Consider the following 21,518-nt stretch of genomic DNA (forward strand, 5'->3'; position numbering starts at 1 on the left):
AGTGGTTTATTACAATCCCCCGTTAGCAGAGTGATTGTTAGAGTCACTAAGGGCTTGTCTATAATGACAATTTACTGTGCTGCAACTGTCTCGCTCAGGGGTGGGTGTGAAAAAACACCCCCCTGAGCGCAGCAAGTTGCAGTGGTGTAAAGCGCTAGTGTAGACAGTGCACCAGGGCTGGTAGCTCGGCCCCTCGTGGAGGTGGTTTTTTTAGAGCGCTGGGAGAGCTCTTTTCCAGCATTGCACCGCGACCACACAAGGCATGTTAAAGCGCTGCCGTGGTCATGGAAGGTCGCTAATAAAGGCTCATGTCACATTGTTCCTTATGAGTTTTACAAGAAGTGTGGGCAGATGATCTTTAAGGAACTTCGTTTTTATACTGGAAAATATGTTTTAATGTCTGAATCAAAGCAGGGGTGAGAAATATGGTTTGCCAGACAAAGGGATACCTACTCATTTGTCTCCCCCATTCATATGAAGCATTGTAGGTGAACACATTGGAGGCCCAGTTTGCATATAGGACCAACAGAAAGACCACACTGGAGAACAAACAATGGGGGGCGGGGCACATCAGTGGTTTACTGGACTATAACTGGGGCACAAAAACTGCACCCTGCAATCCTTCAGGCAGCAAACAGTAGAGCGTGTTTTGCATTCATGAAAAGGGGGATCCCAACAAAGGTGGCTGGTGACCCTGGGAGAATGCTTTAGCCATGGATTTTACTTGTTAAACTCAGACTGTCTGAATCCTATTATACCTGGTGTTCAATGTGTAACCTGTTGGTCTTATTTCTTCACTCATTATCTCTTAAATCTTAGTTGATAAACTCCTGTTTGTTTTCACTAAAACAATATCTCAGAGCTGTGATGTTATATTGGGGCTGATCCTCAATTAAATCAAACAAGTTGGTATTGTCCCTTTGGGGCCGGCTTACCTGGGAATTTTAGTGTCCAGTGGAGAGGGGCTGGACACTAGAGAAGAACATGATGGAGGATCTCCAAGACAAGGTTGTGCCTAGTGTTAACCTGCAAGGCAAAGTAAGGACTGGCAGAGCCTTGGGCAGTTTGACTGGGGAGCTAAAGGCTGGAGGTGACAGGGAACTGACACCCAGTTCAGCAGATAGACGTCCCCCTCGCACTGAGGCAGGGGGGTAATAAGGAGATTCACAGTCTCGGGCTCCCTGAGAACACATCACAGCCAGAACCTGCAGTCTATGGAGCTCAAGGATGGCAAAATAACACCTCCAAGGGGCTTAAAAAAAACAAAAGAAAACAAACAACTCACCCCCCTCCAATGCCGGGGATTCCACAAGCTCCCTTGGAATCTATTCCAGAGTTTAAATATCTGCATGGTTGAAAGTTTTCGTAATCTCTAACCTAAATCTCCCTTCCTGCAGTTTAACACTTTTTACGTTTCCTCCTACCTTCAGTGGCCATGGATCACAACTGATCCCCAATCTCTGTATAACAGCCCTTAGCATGGCTGCTAGGGTGACCAGATGTCCCGATTTTATAGGGACAATCCCGATTTTTGGGTCTTTTTCTTACATAGACTCCTATTACCCCCACTCCCTGTCCCGATTTCTCACACTTGCTGTCTGGTCACGCTAATGGCTGCAGACCATCACCAGTCTGCTTTTCTCAAGACTAATAGACCCACTGCTTTTAACCTTCCTCCACAGGTCGGGTTTGCTAATCCTTTTACCATTTTTGTTGCTCTCCTCAGGACTTGATCCAATTTGTCCTCATCTTTCCTAAAGTGTGATGCCCAGAACTGGACACAGGACTCCAGCTGAGGCCTCCCCAGGGCCGAGCAGAGCGGGATAAGGACCTCCCACAACTGACGTACAACACTCATATTAATACACCCCAGAATACCACCCTTTTCCCCCAGCTCCATCAATGGGTGACAGCCAGACAGCATCTGAGTCCGTTAAAGACCATTTCCCCTTCCCCCCATTATTGAAGACAAGGGACAGTGGGCGTTTGAGAAATTAAATTCTACTATATTCTTTTCAAAGCAAGAAATAAAAGCTAAATCCCACCCCCATCTGCATCCAATGTCCAGCTCCACACGGTGCATTTCATACCCAGTCCAGCACATTGCTGCTCCAGCCACACATGCACCGCAGGGAAAGAGGAACAAGTTAAAGCTGGTAGAAAAGCGCTAACAATCCATGAGAAGCATTAGCACGGCCTCCTCCTCTCAGCAATGGGAAGACGCCGACCCCTCTCCACATCAATCCTATTGGGACTTCATTGGTAGCCCTTTAGAGTTCAAGGACGACTTCACACAGCACTCGTAGGACATTTCCTCCCTCTCTGGGACATGTGAAGTGAGTTCACAGTTCTCAGCCTCAGCTCTCTGGCTCGCAAGAACAAACAGTGCCTGTAACAGTGCCTCCATGGGTCACAACTGAAAATTCCAAATTCAGGATAAATTGCTGAGAAATGGGGCAGACACACTGCAAAACTGGTGATTATTCTCCCATGACATATATCAAACCAGCAACAAAAGTAAACTTCTGTTTCACCACATTGGCTAACAAGACATCCAAAAAGCCGTTTCCTTAGGCATTCCAGCCCTTATATCACCACAAAAAACTCTGAACTTAATGATTGGTTATTTACAACCAATTTCATGAAACAGCAGGTTCTTCTGATCCCAAAGGACCAGCCACACCCAGGTCAATATATAACTCAGATCTTACCCAATAATCACACTGTTGCCAATCCTTTAGTATCTAAAATCTAAAGGCTTATTTATGAAAAAGAAAGAAAGGTGAGAGTTAAAATTTATTAAAGGAATCAAATACATACAATAAATGCAAAGTTCTTGGCTCAGGCTTGTAACAGTGATGGAATAAACGGCCAGCTTAAATCAAGTCTCTGGTGGCTTCTGAATCATTGGAAAGTCCTCAGTCCTTTGGTTAGAATGCTCCCATTAATATAAGTCCATAGTCCAGAGGTTTGAGCAGGAAAAAGGCAAAACGGAGATGTTTCCAGTGCCTTTTATAGCTTCTCTCAAGTGAAGGGAACCCCATTGTTCTCACTGTGAAAAACCACAGTAACAAGAGGTATTTGGAGTCACATGGGCAAGTCACGTGTCCATGCCTGCTTTCACTTAGTCACTCACAGTAAAGGCCATTACCTATACTTCAGATGGAACATTCACAGGAAAGTCTGTGCAGCGTAGGTGGGCATCTGCCATTGTGAGTTAAGTATTCTTTTGATGGGCCACTGACCTTGAATAGTTCCTCCAAGATGTACAGGTGAAAAACCTTGTGGGTGTTACCCAGGAGCAAACATTTTTGAAATACAGGTATACAGCCAGTAATCATAATCTCAAATACAAAAATGGTACATATGTACAAATAGCATAATCATATTCAGCAAATCATACCCTCTCCATTGACACCTTACTCAGCACACTTTGTATAAGATTCACTGATTATATAACAATGGTAGCAACAATAATCTACATGGTCATATTTTAATCAGATAATGTCATAGTGCCCTTGCAAGGCCCTGTCCACCCACCCACTCTCTTCCCATCCTGATTGTATCTCAAATCTCTGTAGGGATCAGGCAGTAACTTCCTTCTCCATTTCAGTCTCTGATTCCCAGAGTGCATATCCAGCACTCGTCCGCAAATGTTTTTGTGGATAGATACTGATCATTTTCGTTGTTCAAAGGACAAGAAAATCTCATGACAAAAGCTAGGGAAATGTGAAAGGAAAATCAGAAAGGATCATTCTGGCAAGTGATCATTTGTCTTTTGAAGTCCCCAATAAATCTGAGTTACATCCTGTCAAACTAATTTAATATCAAAATACGTGGCAGAACAGCCTTCACCAAATAGAAGAAAAAACCCACAAACCAGGGTGGGCTACAAACCATTTTCCCGTTCATGAGGTGAAATCCCAGAGAATCTTAAGTCTCAAAATCTGGAGAAAAATTTTACCCATTTCCTTCTGAACAGGCTAAACCTGCTTTACTCAGCACTGCCGCATTATTTGGCTGTGTTATTGATAAAAGTTTTTGCATCATCGTAATGGGAAAAAAAAGAGGAAAAAAGACAAACCTCACCAAAAACTTCCTATCTACAAATTATCTGGATTTGGCTGGAAAAACTCCAGATGCCACTGTAGCAATAGGGATTGAAGCTCAAACTGTGCTTTGGGGTTCATTTGAATTCCCCCTTCAGGAACGTGACATTTTCATCTCAAGTGCGCAGGGGCCTGACTGAGGATCAAAGAAATCAAACCCTGATTCCTAAGCATTGTGGAAAAGGACACTGTGGTAAATGACACACATGAAGGTGGAGGGGTAGAATGGGAAAACGATAAACTCTCCATGGCTTGGGCAGAGGCTGCTCAAGAAAAGATGTGTGAGTTTGATGGGGACAGGAACGAATCCCCCAGACTCAACCCATCCCTCTGCAATAACACAGAAGGTAAAACACCACATAATTTTACTATCCCTGCTCCAGCTCTTTTAGAATCTCTTGAATGCTGGTGTATAAGGGAGAAACAACACAAAATAATTAAATGCTTTTCAGCATAATCTGGAGCAATGTGAGGATGTCTGGGAATGAGACAATCTCACTCCATAGAGGGCACTTAGTGACTCTAACAATCACTTTGCTAATGGGAGATTGGAATAAACTGCTAAGGGTAGAAAAAGGGGAGGAGGAACAAAGGAGAGGCCCTAGATAATCTCAACCAATTTTCCTCCCCTTGACAGACACTAGGAGGCTGATATGATCACTCCCCATTTATTCCTAGTAGACTCCTGAGTCCCAGGCCAGAGCTCTATCCACTAGGCAGCGCTGCTTCCTTCTCAGAGGCTGATGCTGCTGTAGCAGAGGTGGGAAATCCAGGCTTAGAAGAAAAGGCCCTGTGGAAACCAGGCTCTGATAATGGTGCTGTCTGAATGCAGAGGAGGCAGGGGGAAGGGGCAGAGGGGGTGAGTGATGAGAAGCAGCACCTCGGTACCCCTTTGGCTCTCGCTCGCCTCTTATCCCATGATCCCCAAACACTTGATACCCCAGCACCCAGCTCCCCCTGCTTCCCAGCTCCACCAGCCCCAGCCATACAATCCTCAGTGTCCTCCCCAGAACCCCCCTGCCCCCTTAACATTTGATCCCCCAGAGACCAATTTCTTGGTGGATTCGGGGAGCGAAGGAGCTACCAGCCCCAGGGACACTCCCCCTGCAGGGGGCAGTTCCAGGCAAGTGGGGGAGCCCAGCCCAGGGGCTGGTGGAAGATGGGGGATGGGGACAGGGGTCTAGAGTGAAGGTGGGACCTGGCCCAAGTGTTCTTCTCCTCATCGCCATAGCAGCGGGATCCTGGCTGGGAGGGGAAGGGAGAGGGGGAACTTCCGCCCAGCAGAGGGAGCGTGGGGAGGTGTTTCTCTCTCCCTCTTTCCCCATCTATGGCCCATCAGCTCAGCAGCCAGGGCTGCAGCAGGGAGGAGGGACTCATGGGGATTTTGCCACCTCTGCCTGGGGTTTGCTTAGACTAGGCAGAGCCAGAGGGTCACTGACCAGCTGATGTTCGGCTGATCCTGGATCCTCACCCCAGCCATGGGCAGCTGGATCCTTGGGAGCCAAATGCCCCTGATGTGTGTGGGAATGAGGAAACGGGTTTGTCACGAGGGCCAGCCCTAGTCAGGGCCCTGAGAGAATTTCCCTGCTGTGAGGAGGAGTCTGTAATGTCCAACAGGGCGTTTGCTCCACTTGGAGCATTTCCCACACCGAGAACATCTCAGCAGTCACTTCCCTGTGTTGATTTGCAGATGCCTGATACTCTGGGAACACCAAATGAAGCTTCCCGGGCATTCAAGGTCTCTCTGTTGTGCAGATCACTGATGTGTGAATTCAGATTGAATCTTTTCCTGCAGTCAAGCTATTCCTAGGGTCTCTCACACCGGGGTGGATTCTCTGATGTTTAATGAGGTGCAATCGCTGAATGAAACTTTTCTCACAGGCAAGGCATAGATGAAGTTGTGACTATGATCTTGGGGGCTGGGGGCATACTGAGATTGCTCATTTAAGGCAAACTGCAAAGAATGGGGCAGTCAATCCTCAAAATTGGTGGACATTCCAACACTTTGATTCACCAAGCCAGCAGCAAGACAGCTTTTACAATACCTTACTGGGCTACACAGGCCAAAGCACAGCTCCCTTGAAGCAACCCAACCTGGCGCTCCCGCCCAGACAGCCCAGTTGAACATGATGGGGATTACTGAAAACCTTGTTCATTTTATAAAAAGTTCTACCAATCCCAAAGGATCATAGAATCATAGAATATCAGGTTTGGAAGGGATCTCAGGAGGTCATCTAGCCCAACACCCTGCTCAAAGCAGGACCAAATCCCAAATAAATTATCCCAACCAGGGCTTTGTCAAGCCTGACCTTAAAAACCTCTAAGGAAGGAGATTCCACCATCTCCCTAGGTAACCCATTCCAGTGCTTCATCATCCTCCTAATGAAAAGTTTTTCCTAATATCCAACCTAAACCTCCCCCACTGCAACTTGAGACCATTACTCCTTGTTCTGTCATCAGGTACCACTGAGAACAGTCTGGATCCATCCTCTTTGGAACCCGCTTTCAGGTAGTTGAAAGCAGCTATCAAATCCCCTCTCATATCCCACGCCATCCTCCAGATCATTAATGAAGATATTGAACAAAACCAGCCCCAGGACCGACGCCTGGGGCACTCCACTTGAAACCGGCTGCCAACTAGACATGGAGCCGTTGATCACTACCCGTTGAGCCTGACAATCTAGCCAGCTTTCTATCCACCTTATCGTCCATTCATCCAGCCCATACTTCTTTAACTTGCTGGCAAGAATACTGTGGGAGACTGTATCAAAAGCTTTGCTAAAGTCAAGGAATAACACATCCACAGCTTTCCCCTCATCCACAGAGCCAGTTATCTCCTCATAGAAGGCAATTAGGTTAATCAGGCATGACTTGCCCTTGGTGAATCCATGCTGACTGTTCCTGATCACTTTCCTCTCCTCTAAGAGGTTCAGAATTGATTCCTTGTGGACCTGTTCCATGATATTTCCAGGGACTGAGGTGAGGCTGACTGGCCTGTAGCTCCCCGGATCCTCCCTCCTTCCCTTTTTAAAAGATGGGAACTACATTAGCCTTTTTCCAGTCATCTGGGACCTCCCCCGATCGCCATGAGTTTTCAAAGATAATGGCCAATGGCTCTGCAATCACATCCGCCAACTCCTTTAGTACCCTTGGATGCAGTGCATCCGGCACCATGGACTCGTGCTTGTCCAGTTTTTCTAAATAGTCCCAAACCACTTCTTTCTCCACAGAGGGCTGGTCATCTTCTCCCCATACTGTGCTGCCCAGTGCAGCAGTCTGGGAGCTGTCCTTTTTTGTGAAGACAGAGGCAAAAAAAAAAATGATTGAGTACATTAGCTTTTTCCACATCCTCTGTCACTAGGTTGCCTCCCTCATTTAGTAAGGGCCCCACACTTTCCTTGAGTTATTCTTAACATCTCTTGCTAGCTGCAACTCCAAGTGTGATTTGGCCTTCCTCATTTCACTCCTGCATGCCTGAGCCATATTTTTATACTCCTCCCTGGTCATTTGTCCAATCTTCCACTTCTTGTAAGCTTCTTTTTTACATTTAAGAGCAGCAAGGATTTCACTATTAAGCCAAGCTGCCTGCCATATTTACTATTCTTTCTACAGATCGGGATGGTTTTTTCCTGCAACCTCAATAAGGATTCTTTAAAACACAGCCAGCTCTCCTGGACTCCTTTCCCCCTCATGTTATTCTCCCAGGGGATCCTGCCCATCAGTTCCCTGAGGGAGTCAAAGTCTGCTTTTCTGAAGTCCAGGGTCTGTACTCTGCTGCTCTCCTTTCTTCCTTGTGTCAGGATCCTGAACTCAACCATGTCATGGTCACTGCCTCCCAGATTCCCATCCACTTTTGTTTCCCCTACTAATTCTTCCCGGTTTGTGAGCAGCAGTTCTAGAAGAGCTCTGCCCCTAGTTGGTTCCTCCAGCACTTGCACCAGGAAATTGTCCCCTACACTTTCCAAAAACTTCCTGAATTGTCTGTACACCGCTGTATTGCTCTCCCAGCAGATAGCAGGGTGATTGAAGTCTCCCATGAGAACCAGGGCCTGCGATCTAGTAACATCTGCTAGTTGCTGGAAGAAAGCCTCGTCCACCTCATCCCCATGGTCTGGTGGTCTATAGCAGACTCCGACCACGAGATCACCCTTGTTGCTCACACTACTAAACTTAATACAGAGACTCTCAGGTTTTTCTCCAGTTTCATACCGGAGCTCTGAGCAGTCATATTCCTCTCTTACATAGAATGTAACTCCCCCACCTTTTCTGCCCTGTCTGTCCTTCCTGAACAGTTTATATCCATCCATGACAGTATTCCAGTCATGTGAGTTATCCCACCAAGTCTCTATTATTCCAATGACATCATAGTTCCTTGACTGTGCCAGGATTTCCAGTTCTCCCTCCTTGTTTCCCAGGCTTCTTGCATTTGTGTATAGGCACTTAAGAGAACTCACTGATTGTCCCGCTTTCTCAATCTGAGACAGGAGTCCTCCCCTCTTGCACTCTCCTGCTTGTGCTTCCTCCCCGTATCCTATTTCCCAATTTACCTCAGGGCTTTGGTCTCCTTCCCCCAGTGAATCTAGTTTAAAACCCTCCTCACTAGGTTAGCTAGCCTGCTTGCGAAGATGCTCTTCCCTCTCTTCGTTAGGTGGAGCCCGTCTCTGCCTAGCACTCCTTCTTCTTGGAACACCATCCCACAGTCGAAGAACTCAAAGCCTTCTCTCCGACACCAGCTGCTACCCACGTGGAGAAGCAGGAAGGGGTAGCGATCCGAGGGCTTGATGAGTCTCGGCAGTCTCTCCCGTCACATCATGAATCCTAGCTCCTGGCAAGCAGCAGACCTCTCGGTTTTCTCGGTCGGGGCGGCAGATAGATGACTCAGTCCCCCTGAGAAGGGAGTCCCCGACCGCCACCACCCTCTTCCTTCTCTTGGGAGCAGTGGTTTTGTAACCACCATCCCTAGGACAGTGCATCTCATGTCTTCCAATCAGTGGAGCCTCCTTCTGCTCCCTTCCCTCAGATGTATCATCTAGTCCACTCTCCGCATTAGTAGCTGTGGCAAGAACATGAAAATGGTTGCTCACCTGTATCTCCATTGCTGGTACATGGACGCTCCTCTTTCTTCTTCTGGAGGTCACATGCTGCCAAATTTCTTCACCGTCCCTCTGTCCCCTCTGGGCAGCCAGCTCCGAATCTTCAGAACATTGTGCCCGTAGAAGCATATCCTGACGTCTGTCCAGGAAATCTTCGTTTTCTCGTACGCAACGCAGGGGCGATACTTGTTTCTCCAGACCTCGAACCTTCTCTTCCAATATGGAGACCAGCTTGCACTTTGTCACTTCTGTCCTGTGGAAGAAAGACAAACATGGCACAACTTGTGCAGGTTAAAACAACTGAATGCTCACCTTCCATAATTGATTCCTTCTAAGAGCTTCCTCAGCTCTTGCAGCAACTCACAGAAGCCCGCAAGATGCAAGCCTCAGTGGGCTCTCCCGAGGTGAACTCCCAGGCAAACTCCCTCTGCTAGCCTCCGCTGTTCGCTGCTGACTGCCTTTTTATAACATTCAGGCCCACTCAAGGCCCACCTGGAACAAAGCACTCCCAATTCACACTGTTCAAACAAACAATCAAACACTCAAGCACATGGTCAAACTGACAAACCATCCCCTGCAACAGACACTCAGATACGCACCAACACAGCCCCCCAGTGCAGCACTTAGCGAACCTCCTCTCTGACAGATCCCTCTGTTAGCCTCTGCTGTTTGCCGCATTACTCACCAAGTTAATGAATACTTCAGTTCTTACCCAAATACACGTTTACAGCCGTGTAAACGTCCGGTGCGGGGGTCGGGCCCTCTCAGGGGCCGTCGGGGGCCAGGCCGCCTCACTACACGGCCTGGATCGGTCTCAGGGTTCCGCCCCTCTGGCAGGGACTAGGCCAAAGGTACACGGCCTCTGCAATGAGCTCCTGCTCTCCGTCAGGGTCCGGCAGTAACTCAGGCCCGGGCTCCGGTCCTCACTGCCGGAGCTGGGGATTACAAAGTCAGTCAAGCCCCCGCGCTAGCTCAGGGCGGGACAATAAACAATAGTTTGGGTGCTCAGCTCCGTGGATCAGGAGCTGAGCCCTGACAAACTCAGGACGTCCTAGGCCCTTATTCAGGGGAGGGCAACCCCCAATAGTCCAGAGCGCTCAGAACCTTCCTTCAGGCTGAGCAGTAAAGTCAGGGGTTCAGGCCCGGCCCTCAATCAGGGCAGGGCAACCCCCAATAGTCCAGGGCGCTCAGAACCTTCCTTCAGGCTGAGCAGTAAAGTCAGGGGTTCAGGCCCGGCCCTCAATCAGGGCGGGGCAGCACACAATAGTCCAGGGGGCTCAGAACCTTCCTTCAGGCTGAGCAGTAAAGTCAGGGGTTCAGGCCCGGCCCTCAATCAGGGCGGGGCAGCACACAATGGTCCAGGGGGCTCAGAACCTTCCTTCAGGCTGAGCAGTAAAGTCAGGAGTTAAGGCCCGGCCCTCAGTCAGGGCGGGGCAACAAACAATAGTCCAGGGGCTCAGGACCTTCCTGCAGGCTGAGCCCAGGCAGAGTTAGTAGGCCCAGGCCCTCAGTCAGGGCGGGGCAACAAGTAATAGTTCAGGGGTTCGGGCTCAGGTCTGGGTATCAGGAGCTGAGCACGGACAAACTCGGGACGCCCCAGACCCTCAGTCAGGGTGGGGCAACAAGCACTCCTTCAGGGCAGCAAACAATAGCTCAGTTGCGGTGCCAGAGCGCTGGCTGGAGGGGGAGGCTGCCACCCGTTAAGTGGGGTGGCAGGGGGGACACAGGCCCACCCACTCCACTGTGTCCCAGCCCGGGGCCCTAAGAGCGGCAGTCAGTCTGCCGCTGTGTCGGTGGGGTCCTGACCGCAACACACCGACATTGGTTCGCTCTCTGTTGTAGCTAGACTGGGGTCAGCTACCCCCGGGCCGCTTTCCATTTCCCCCTCCATTGGTACCTGCTCCTCGCCGGGCTCGACAGCGGGGTCCCACACCATGGGTTCCTCAGCTCGCAGAGGGTCGTCTGGGTCGGGTCGCTCCTCCGGTCTCCGGTCAGGGGGGCGCTCGGGCCCCTCCTCGGGGTACCGTGCTCGGGGCAAGTGCGGCCAGTCTACGTCAGGGTACCTTGCTTGGGGAAGGCTTGGCCAATCCGCGTCGGGATACCTGGCTCTGGGGAGGTCCAGTCGGCCGGCGTCCGGGTATCTGGCTCTGGGGAGGCTCGGTCCGTCCGCGTCGGGGTACCTGGCTCTGGAAAGGCTCGGTCTAGCCGGAGCTCGCACCGGCACGTCTGGCCTCTCCGGCCGCTGGGCTCTAACTGAGGGCTGGGGCCTGGCTCTTATACTTCCTGTCCCGCCCCTTGACTTCCGGGGGGCGGGAACAGGTGGCGGTGGCTCCGCCCACTTGGGTGCCAATTCAGGCTCCTCTCCCTCAGGGGCCGTCGGGGCCCAGGCCGCCTCACTACAAGCCAATTCTTATTAACTAAACTAAGATTTATTAAAAGAAGAAAAGAGAGTGAGAGTATTGGTTAAAAGATTATACATACAGACATGAATAGAGTCCTTAGGTCAGTTTCACTGTAGAGATGGTGCTTTAGAATTGTAAAGAGTCCTTTTCAGAATCCTTTCATGAGGTTATAGTCCCATGTGAAAATGTTCGATATCAGGGCAGTCCAGATGGGACTGGAGATCTCCATCTTATGACTCAAACTTCCTCTGAATAAAGCTTAACAAGATCGGAGAGAAAAGGATCAGGTCCCAAGAGTTTTTAATACAGATTTTTGCAGCTTCTCATCAGCAGGCAGTCCTTGGGAGAACTATTTTTCACTAGGCTTTTGAAGTAACCTTCTATTTCCTAAACATCACCAGTAATTAACTACATGGATTAACATAAGGTAATTATCCATAAAGAAGTTCATAGACAGTTTACCACAAACTCTAAAGAGACATGCAATGACATTATTACACCCAAGTTTCATCTAAATGTTATTATTCCCTTTTGAGCTCTGAATTAACAGAATACAGCCCGAGACAGGAACTGTTTGGTTCCATTGGTAACCTCTAACAAGATAAAGGCAAACATAGACTACTACAAGTATCAGAGGGGTCACCGTTTTAATCTGGATCTGTAAAAAGTGACAAAGAGTCCTGTGGCACCTTAAACACTAAGAGAAGTATTGGAGAACCTTAAAGACTAACAGAAGTATTGGAGAATGATTTCAACAGTTTCCACCCCACCATCAACCTCAGCCTGGACCAATTTACAAGGGAGATCCACTTCCTAGACACCACGGTACAAATAAGTGACAGTTACGTTAACACCATCCCACCCCACCGACCGCTATGCCTACCTTCATGCCTCCAACTTTCATCCCGGACACACCACATGATCCATCATCTACAGACAAGCGCTGAGCTATAACCGCATTTGCTCCAACCCATCAGACACAGACCAACACCTACAAGATCTTCACCAAGCATTCTCAAAACTACGATACCAGCACGAGGAAATAAAGAAACAAATCAACAGAGCCAGAGGTGTACCCAGAAGCCTCCTGCTGCAAGACAAGCCCAAGAAAGAAACCAACAGAACTCCACTGGCCATCACCTACAATCCTCATCTAAAACCTCTCCAATGCATCATCATCTACAACTCATCCTGTACAAAGATCCATCACTTTCACAGGCCTTAGGAGACAGGCCAGTCCTCGCCCACAAACAAACCACCAACCTTAAGCATATTCTCACCAACAACCACACACCGCACCATGGTAACTCTAACTCAGGAACCAATCCATGCAACAAACCTCAATGCCAACTCTCCCCACATATTTATACCAGCGATACCATCATAGGACCTAATCACATCAGCCACAACATCACCGGTTCATTCACTTGTACGTTCACCAATGTAACATACACCGTCGTGTGCCAGCAATGCCCCCCTGCTATGTACATCGGCCAAACTGGACAATCCCTACGTAAAAGAATAAATGGACACAAGTCAGATATTAGAAATGGCAATATACAAAAACCTGTAGGAGAACATTTCAACCTCCCTGGACACACAATAGCAAATTTAAAGGGGATCCTGAATCAAAAAAACTTCAGGACCAGACTCCAAAGACTGAACTTCAGTTCATTTGCAAATTTGACATAATGAGCTCAGGATTAAACAAAGACTGTGAATGACTAGGCAACTACAAAAGCAGTTTCTCCTCCCTTGGTTTTCACACCTCAACTGCTGGAAGATGGCCTCATCCTCCCTGATTGAACTAACCTCGTTATCTCTAGGCAGATTCTTGCCTGCATATTTATACCTGCCCCTAGAAATTTCCACCACATGCGTCTGACAAAGTGGGCATTCACCCACAAAAGCTTATGCTCCAATACGTCTGTTAGTCTATAAGGTGCCACAGGACTCTTTGTTGCTTTTTATAGACTACTACAGTTACCATCTTCTTCCAGGTCTTTAACAGAAGTTTCCATTTCAAAGCTCAAACTTATCTAACTTGGACACACTTTTTTAACATGTCTCTAAAGGTTGAACTGGGTCTATTATATGCAAGTTGCTTAACCCTTTCTCTCCCAGTGTCACAGAAGTTTAGCTCCTGTGTGGATTGCTTGATGTTTAGAAAGGGCTGATCTGTTCCTGAAACTTTTCCCACAGTCTAAGCACTTGTGGGATCTCTCTCCTGTGTGGATTGCCTGATGTCTAATAAGGTGTGACCTCTCTATGAAACTTTTCCCACAGTCCAAGCACTTGTGGCGTCTCTCTCCTGTGTGGATTGCCTGATGTTTAACAAGGTCTGACCTCCATATGAATTTTTTCCCACAGTTCAAACACTTGTGGCGTCTCTCTCCTGTGTGGACTGCTTGATGATTAATACGGGCTGATCTGGTTATGAACGTTTTCCCACAGTCCAAGCACTTATGGGGTCTCTCTCCTGTATGGATTGCCTGATGTTTAACAAGGTCCGACTTCTGTATGAAACTTTTCCCACAGTCCAAGCACTTGTGGGGTCTCTCTCCTGTGTGGATTGCCTGATGTTTAACAAGGTCTGACCTCCGTATGAATTTTTTCCCACAGTCCAAGCACTTGTGGGGTCTCTCTCCTGTGTGGATTGCTTGATGTTTAACAAGGTCTGACCTCCGAATGAATTTTTTCCCACAGTCCAAGCACTTGTGGGGTCTCTCTCCTGTGTGGCTTGCCTGATGTTGAACAAGGTCTGACCTCCATATGAATTTTTTCCCACAGTCCAAGCACTTGTGGGGTCTCTCTCCTGTGTGGATTGCCTGATGTCTAACAAGGTTTGACCTCTGTATGAAACTTTTCCCACAGTCCAAGCACTTGTGGGGTCTCTCTCCTGTGTGGATTGCCTGATGTTTAACAAGGTTTGACCTCTGTATGAAACTTTTCCCACAGTCCAAGCACTTATGGGGTCCCTCTCCTGTGTGGATTGCCTGATGTTTAACAAGGTGTGACCTCCGTATGAAATTTTTTCCACAGACTAAGCACTTGTGGGATCTCTCTCCTGTGTGGATTGCCTGATGTTTAACAAGGTTTGACCTCTTTATGAAACTTTTCCCACAGTCCAAACACTTATGGGGTCTCTCTCCTGTGTGGACTGCCTGATGTTTAGTAAGGTCTGACCTCTGTATGAAACTTTTCCCACAGTCCAAGCACTTATGTGGTCTCTCTCCTGTGTGGATTGCCTGATGTCTAGTAAGGTCTGACCTCTGTATGAAACTTTTCCCACAATCCAAGCACTTATGGGGTCTCTCTCCTGTGTGGATTGCCTGATGTTTAGAAAGAGCTGATCTGTTCCTGAAACTTTTCTCACAGTTCAAACACTTATGGGGTCTCTCTCCTGTGTGGATTGCTTGATGTTTAACAAGGTGTGACCTCCGTATGAAATTTTTTCCACAGTCCAAGCACTTATGTGGTCTCTCTCCTGTGTGGATTGCCTGATGTTTAGTAAGGTCTGACCTCTGTATGAAACTTTTTCCACAATCCAAGCACTTATGTGGTCTCTCCCCTGTCTGGATTCTCTGATGTGTAATTAATTCTGACTTCCAATTCAAACAGTTTCCACACTCAAGGCATTGATAGGGTTTCTTTCCCATGTGGCTTTTCCCATGGTTATTAAGATCTGAGCAGTTATTGAAACTTTCCCCATGGGCCAAGTATTGAAGGGGTTTCCCTCCATTATGGATTGTCTGATGTGTCACAAACTGTGACCTGAGAATGAATCCTTTTCCACATTTGAGGCACTGATAGGGTTTCTGTTCCTTAGGATTGGTCTGCTGGGCTGTGGGATCCTTGTCTCCTCCCCCACATATAATGGGTTCATCCACTTTCTTCCTTGTGTGTTTTTTCAGTCGCCTCTCTGACTTGTGCCAATTTCCCCAGGCTTCTCCCTCTTCCAAGCACTGGGATAAACTCCCTTCAGCTCTTCCCACAAAGGTCCCCTGTGGTTCCATTTGCCCAGGAACTTCCTCATGATGATTCCCATCCTTCTTCTCATCCACTGTCTCATCACCTGCTGGGAGAAAGAGACAATCCAGACAGGAGTCATTGTGCTGGGGAGAAAGGATAATAGCACCAAGGGAAAATCCAAAATGCTAACACTGTGAAAACTGAGCAACTGGATTTTGCCTCCAGATCCCACCCAAACATTCCCAGGAATGGAAAGTTGGGAAGGAAACTCCTGCAGCTAACAGGATGGTTGGAAAGCCGTGAATGGTATTTGTTGACTACAGCCCTGGTTGAGGTGAGGAAGAACTAAGTGCTCTTACTCACAGCATATTTTTGGGATTCTCAACTTTTTCCTTCATTCACCAGATGGTTTCTGTTTCAGTCCTCACCTGTGCGATTGCCTCTCAGGATCTCTCTTTCCTCATAGACCTGGAGATCCGGGACCCACAGTTCTTCCCCTCGTTCCAAGTGGGAGATCAGTTCAGGTTTGGGAATGGGAAATCCTGTGCAGGGGGTGAAAAGAGCCACAGTCAGGGCACATGGCGGATTGGAAGAGTGTCTGTCACAAAGGGCATTCTGTGAGTGGTACCTCTCCCCATGATCTGCTGGGGGAACATGGAATCCAACAGCACGGGAACATGATCACTGAGCCCTCTTGGGAGAAGCAGACGTCTGGGGAGGTGGGGGGAATTGTTAGGCCCTCACAAGGAGTTCCCAGGATCTATGTTCTGTTGGGCCTTGGTGACGCGCACACAGCTCTGGAGTTAGACCATTTCCTATTTCTAAATCTGCAGAGCCCACAGTCTTCCCCAGGGCTGGAGCTATTCCCAAGAAGGGAAATGAAGAGGGATTTTGTGCATCAGTAAGAAACAATACAGACAGGACAATGAATGACTTCTCCCCCCCCCCCCGAATGCTGGAGGGGTGGGCATGGTTTCGCATGTCCATTAGGCTTTGATACCCGTGTCCCAATGAAAGTCTCTCTCACGTGGCAGCTGCGAATTATGGAACCCATTCCCCTCCAATCTAACTGACCAGGGAAGAACCTGACCAGAGTCAGAAATGAAGACCTCATGGCTTCTAATAACCAAGGGGACAGGAATCCCTTACCCAGCGAGGTCACCATCTCATAGTTCTCCTGCATGACGTCCCTGTAGAGGGCTCTCTGACTGGGGTCCAGCAGAGCTCCCTGACCCTGGGTGAAATACACAGCCACCTCCTCGAAGGTCACCGGCAACTGAAACAACAAGAGACCCCCACTCAGCCCCTGCTGCCCCTGCCACAATCCCACTAGTCACAGGAGAGGAAGAAAGAAAAAAACTTCTTGGAAGCTCTGGGAGGACCAGAGTAGCAGAATCCCACCCCCACCCTGCTCAGAGCACCAGGAGTCTTCATGAGGCGGGGAGAAGGTGAGTCTTCCTTGTCCACCCCCAGCAGATGGAGGAGGGCAGGGTCTTCTCATTTACCAATTACCACATACTTGCCAGCCACAGGCTGATATAGGAAGCAGAGCAGTGAGCCAGGGAGACGGACACTAATCCCAAAAGCTTCCCTTCATATTTCACAGCAGCCTCTGGCCAGTGGGTTCAGGCTCCAGCACCGGGAGTCTGGAAAATGTTCCCAGCATTGCCTAGGAGGGTTATGACCTCTTTGACAAATGGTGGTGTGCCCCCTTCTACTCAGAAAATCAGCAGGTTTATCACACCCTGTCTCCTCCCTGCCTCTCCCTCCTGCCATCCAACAGCTCCCTGAAAATCCCCTACCTGAGCTGACTCCATCACAGCCATTTCCCTTCCCAGTCCCCTGGAACACAGGACGATCTCGAGGGAAATCTGGATGTGATTCCTCAGCCTGTCGGGGCCATTGGGAAGGTTTCAGAAGGGGCTTGAGTGCATGTGACAGCCCAATTCCCCGCAGGCTCTCTCCCTGCAGACAGATGCTCTGGACTCTGTCACGTTGGAAAGAAACCCAGTTAGTTCATTACCACCCAGGCCAGGACCCTCCCAGCAGAACTAAACCCCACGAGGCACTTTTAAACTCTTCCCATAAGAGAGTTTCTGAGCCCAATGCCGGAAAAAGAGCAGAACCAAAGAAGCCACCTTGGGGGATTCCCCCTGACATTGTCGTGTCACCCCTCTAACTCTCCCCTTCCCCCCCAAGTAGTGCGGTGTTCAGCCAAGTCAGGAACTGGCTTTTCCTCTCTCAGCTCCTCCCCTTGTTCCCAGGGGGATGCAGGGAATGGATCCGGGCAGGTCTGGGATCTGGGAACCTCCCTCCCCATTTGTTGTTCCTGGTTTCCCCTTCCAGTCTCTCCTCTCTCCCTTTTTATCATTTTCCCTTAGGAGAACCGGCAACTGCACCATTGTCCTGGGCCTTTGCTGTCATGCCAGCAGATCGAGGAACGTGATCGTTCCCCTTTATTTGACATTGGTGAGGCCTCATCTGGAATACTGTGTCCAATTTTGTGCCCCACACTACAAGAAGGATGTGGAAAAATTGGGAAGAGTCCAGCAGAGGGCAACAAAAATGATTAGGGGTCTGGAGCACATGACTTATGAGGAGAGGCTGAGGGAACTGGGATTGTTTAGTCTCCAGAAGAGAAGAATGAGGGGAGATTTGATAGCTGCTTTCAACTACCTGAGGGGGGGTTCCAAAGAGGATGGATCTCGGCTGTTCTCAGTGGTGGCAGATGACAGAACAAGGAGCAATGGTCTCAAGTTGCAGTGGGGGAGGTCTAGGTTGGATATTAGGAAAAACCTTTTCACTAGGAGGGTGGTGAAGCACTGGAATGCGTTACCTAGGGAGGTGGTGGAGTCTCCTTCTTTGGAGGTTTTTAAGGCCCGGCTTGACAAAGCCCTGGCTGGGATGATTTAGTTGGGAATTAGTCCTGCTTTGAGCAGGGGGTTGGACTAGATGACCTCCTGAGGTCCCTTCCAACCCTGATATTCTATGATTCTATGATTAGGCAGCTCAGTCACAGCCACTGCTAACAGGGGTTTGAACCTGGCTGTGTCCATGGGGACAGCAGCTCTGGGACTCGCAGACACATAGGGAGCCACACTCATCATCCAGTCCCTGAAAGGGGCCCTTTGTGCTGAGTCACTTTCCTGCCCAGTCCCAGCCCTTTACCCCCAGGTCTCTCCATCACCTGCAGGCTGCGGCTCGGGGGCTGCTGTGGGCAGAACCCGGGGCTGCACTAGGGGCTGGTTCCAGCCACCACAGCAAGTCCCCACCTGGGCTGGGCACAGAGGGGATTTAATAAAGGTCTCTCCTCTGCTGGGTAAGAAGCAGCTTGTCGGTTTGGGCTCCCAGGTCAAAATACAGGAGGCAGCAGCTTCGGACCCAGGGAGCTCAACTCCAGAGCTCTAATATCCTGAGAAGAGAGAGACACACACCCGCTTCCTCCTCTCCCTTAGCAATAACCAGAGCCCTTTGGTGGCAACACCCGATTAACGAGCTGCCCTGGACTCTGACCCCAGCCCCAGGGACAGGCAGTGTTACCTGACCAGGGCACAGTATCCAGCCTGTCTTACTCATCAAGGACCCCGCCCTGCCAGCCTCTGCTTGAACCAAGTCAGAAGAAAGACTTATAAGAAAGCAATGAAAAGATCATGGGAGACACACCTAAACCCCTCCAGACAAGGGTGACAGGATTAAGGCAACTCCCCTAGCCTCATTTGCATAGAAGATGAGACAGGGCGGCACCTCCATTAGCATACAGACTGGAGACCAGAGATTGCAAGGTAAGAACTGCACTGAACTCTGGGACCAGAAAAACAGGGAAGCAATGCATCATGGGGGAATCTCTGCTCCAGATGTTAATGAATCCACGCCTGCAAATTCTCAATTACTGAGAGACAATTTACGCTCATTGATATATTTGCTTTTGACAACAACTCTCTGTATAACTTATTATGAGTGACTTACCCAAGTATTCGGATTCTAATATCTAAACTGTATTGTTGAATTTATTCCCCTAAATTTGAGTTATTGCTAATTATGTACTTCATTATCTTTGACTTTTAAAATGAACTTTGTATTTGTGGATAATCTAAGCACTAAACCCAGATGTACACACACTCTTTTCTTAACCTGTGTGTTATGTAATTTTTTTTACATTAGGTTTAATAAATCCTTTATTGGTATCCAAAATATTGACGCTGCCTAATTGGATTGTGAGCTTCCTGGAAGGAACACCACCCATAACCAGGAATGGTCAGTTCCTATTGTCTAGCTTGAACAAAACAACTTTGGTACACGCCCTTGAGCCATTAGTTTACACATAAACAAATCTAGTGTTCTCCCTTGGACCATTGTTGTTCCCTACAAAACCCCCTACCCACACTCAAGTAAGTGTTCTGATGCCTGGATCCAAAATCTGCATCAGTTCCATTGGGACTTCATCTTCTCCTGACTGATCGTGCTGGGGGCTCTGCCTGTCTCCAGCACTCCAGACCCTCAGCTACCACCATCACCTGAGAGACCTTATCGATTCAAGCACCATGGAGTGGTGAGAACCCATCTCTCTCTCTCTCGGTATAGCCTTCTGACCCTGACCTGTGTGATCAGTTATAGTTTTCTAAACCTGACTTTTATAATCAAATGTAAGTTAGATTTAATATTATAACTGTTTTGTTTGGCTCCCCTATGGTTATTACCTGGCCATAAATAACTTTCATGGTTAAGCTGGTTGCTTCTCTCTCCCTCTCCCTGCCCCTCACTGCCCGTGGGTGTTTTTGGCTACCCCAGTTGTGCTGCAGCAACGCTCCTCCTCGTACCTAAACTAAAGATCCCCGCAGCACCCAAAAATCCTGTGGGGTTTGCTCATCAAGTGGGTTACTACCAGAACGACTGTAACGTGAAAGTGGAGACAGGGATGTGCTGAACCTGGGGCATATGAGGATGGGAGCTTGGAGGTGCTGCTCAACACAGCCTGCTGAGTCTAGGGATATATAAGGGGTCAGCTTGGGAGTGCTGATTAACCCGGTCCTGTGTGTGTGTGCGTGCGCGCATCTGATTCTGGGGCTGGAAGAACCCAGCACTGGGGAACCTAGGTCCTGCAGAATAGCTCCATTGGGAGGGGACTTGCAGCAGGGAGAAGTAGAGCACTCTATAAGAACACAAGTGACACAAGCAGTACATTGATAGAATTACAGAATTTGTGACGTCGTGCAGTCTATATGGTTTTATAAAAACTTGATAATAAGTCAATATAATGTAACTGGGATAGTTTTAGAGAAAATACGGTAATAAGTGAATGTAAGTAACTGGGATATGCCTCATGCAAAAGGTCTCTTGTAAGGTATCATTACAAAGCTTATAATCTACTGAGTATGATCATCTGATTTGTATAAATGTACCAGTCTTGTATCTAAAACTAGAAATATAAAATGTAACTCTGAGGGCCTATTGTAATTGTGTAAAGTGTGGACCATTAATGATGGTTTGGAATCTTGATGACTCCCATTGTCTGCAGATGGCTGTATTTACCTGTGAGTCTCCCTGTATATGTGTGTGCTGGCAAGTGAGTAATGAAGTCTTGCAGGGACATGTGATCATGTCACCTGAACTGGAATCCATCTTTAACCTGGTGCTTTTCCAGTGAGGGGGGGTGGAAACCCAGAGAGACAAAGAGTTCCCGCCTTATGCAAAAGATATATAAAGGGGGGAAGAGAACAGAGAGGAGGAGAAGCCATCATGAAGAATCTCCTAGCTACCACCTGAGCTGCAACAAGAGCTGTACCAGGGGAAAGAATTGTGCCCAGGCCTGGAAGGTGTCCAGTCTGAGAAAAACTTACTGAAACATCTCTGAGGGTGAGATTATCTGTATTTAGTTTGATTAGGCATAGATTTGCGCATTTTATTTTATTTTGCTTGGTGACTTACTTTGTTCTGTCTGTTAC

At 48.4% G+C, this 21,518-nt stretch overlaps 2 protein-coding genes across 7 annotated transcripts in view; one reads left to right on the plus strand and one right to left on the minus strand.

Moving 5' to 3' along the window:
- Positions 1-12,866, plus strand: part of LOC101952301 (zinc finger protein 883-like) — a 30,682-nt gene extending 17,816 nt beyond the window's left edge. Inside the window, exon 6 of the mRNA XM_065564907.1 lies at positions 1,727-12,866. Coding sequence (XP_065420979.1) covers positions 1,727-1,758 — 32 coding nt within the window. The 3' untranslated portion in view covers positions 1,759-12,866. The remainder of the gene's footprint in view (positions 1-1,726) is intronic.
- LOC101950089 (zinc finger protein 420-like) overlaps positions 1-21,518 on the minus strand; it is a 124,606-nt gene that overhangs the window by 97,417 nt on the left and 5,671 nt on the right. The window contains exons 1-5 of one of the 6 annotated variants that reach the window (XR_010592075.1): positions 17,379-17,521; positions 16,726-16,852; positions 16,005-16,118; positions 11,684-15,682; positions 2,784-9,455 (exon numbers count right to left, since the gene is read on the minus strand). Coding sequence is in view for 5 of the 6 variants with exons in the window: in XM_065564871.1 (XP_065420943.1) it covers positions 13,731-15,682; positions 16,005-16,118; positions 16,726-16,852; positions 17,379-17,402 (2,217 nt within the window). In the remaining variant the exon portion in view is untranslated. Of the gene's footprint in view, positions 1-2,783; positions 9,456-11,609; positions 15,683-16,004; positions 16,119-16,725; positions 16,853-17,378; positions 17,564-21,518 lie in introns of those variants that run through there. The other 5 variants (XM_065564872.1, XM_065564871.1, XM_065564875.1 and 2 more) reach the window with 5 other exon arrangements.

The sequence above is a fragment of the Chrysemys picta genome, chromosome 12, assembly GCF_011386835.1.
Source record: "Chrysemys picta bellii isolate R12L10 chromosome 12, ASM1138683v2, whole genome shotgun sequence".
Taxonomy (NCBI): domain Eukaryota; kingdom Metazoa; phylum Chordata; order Testudines; family Emydidae; genus Chrysemys; species Chrysemys picta.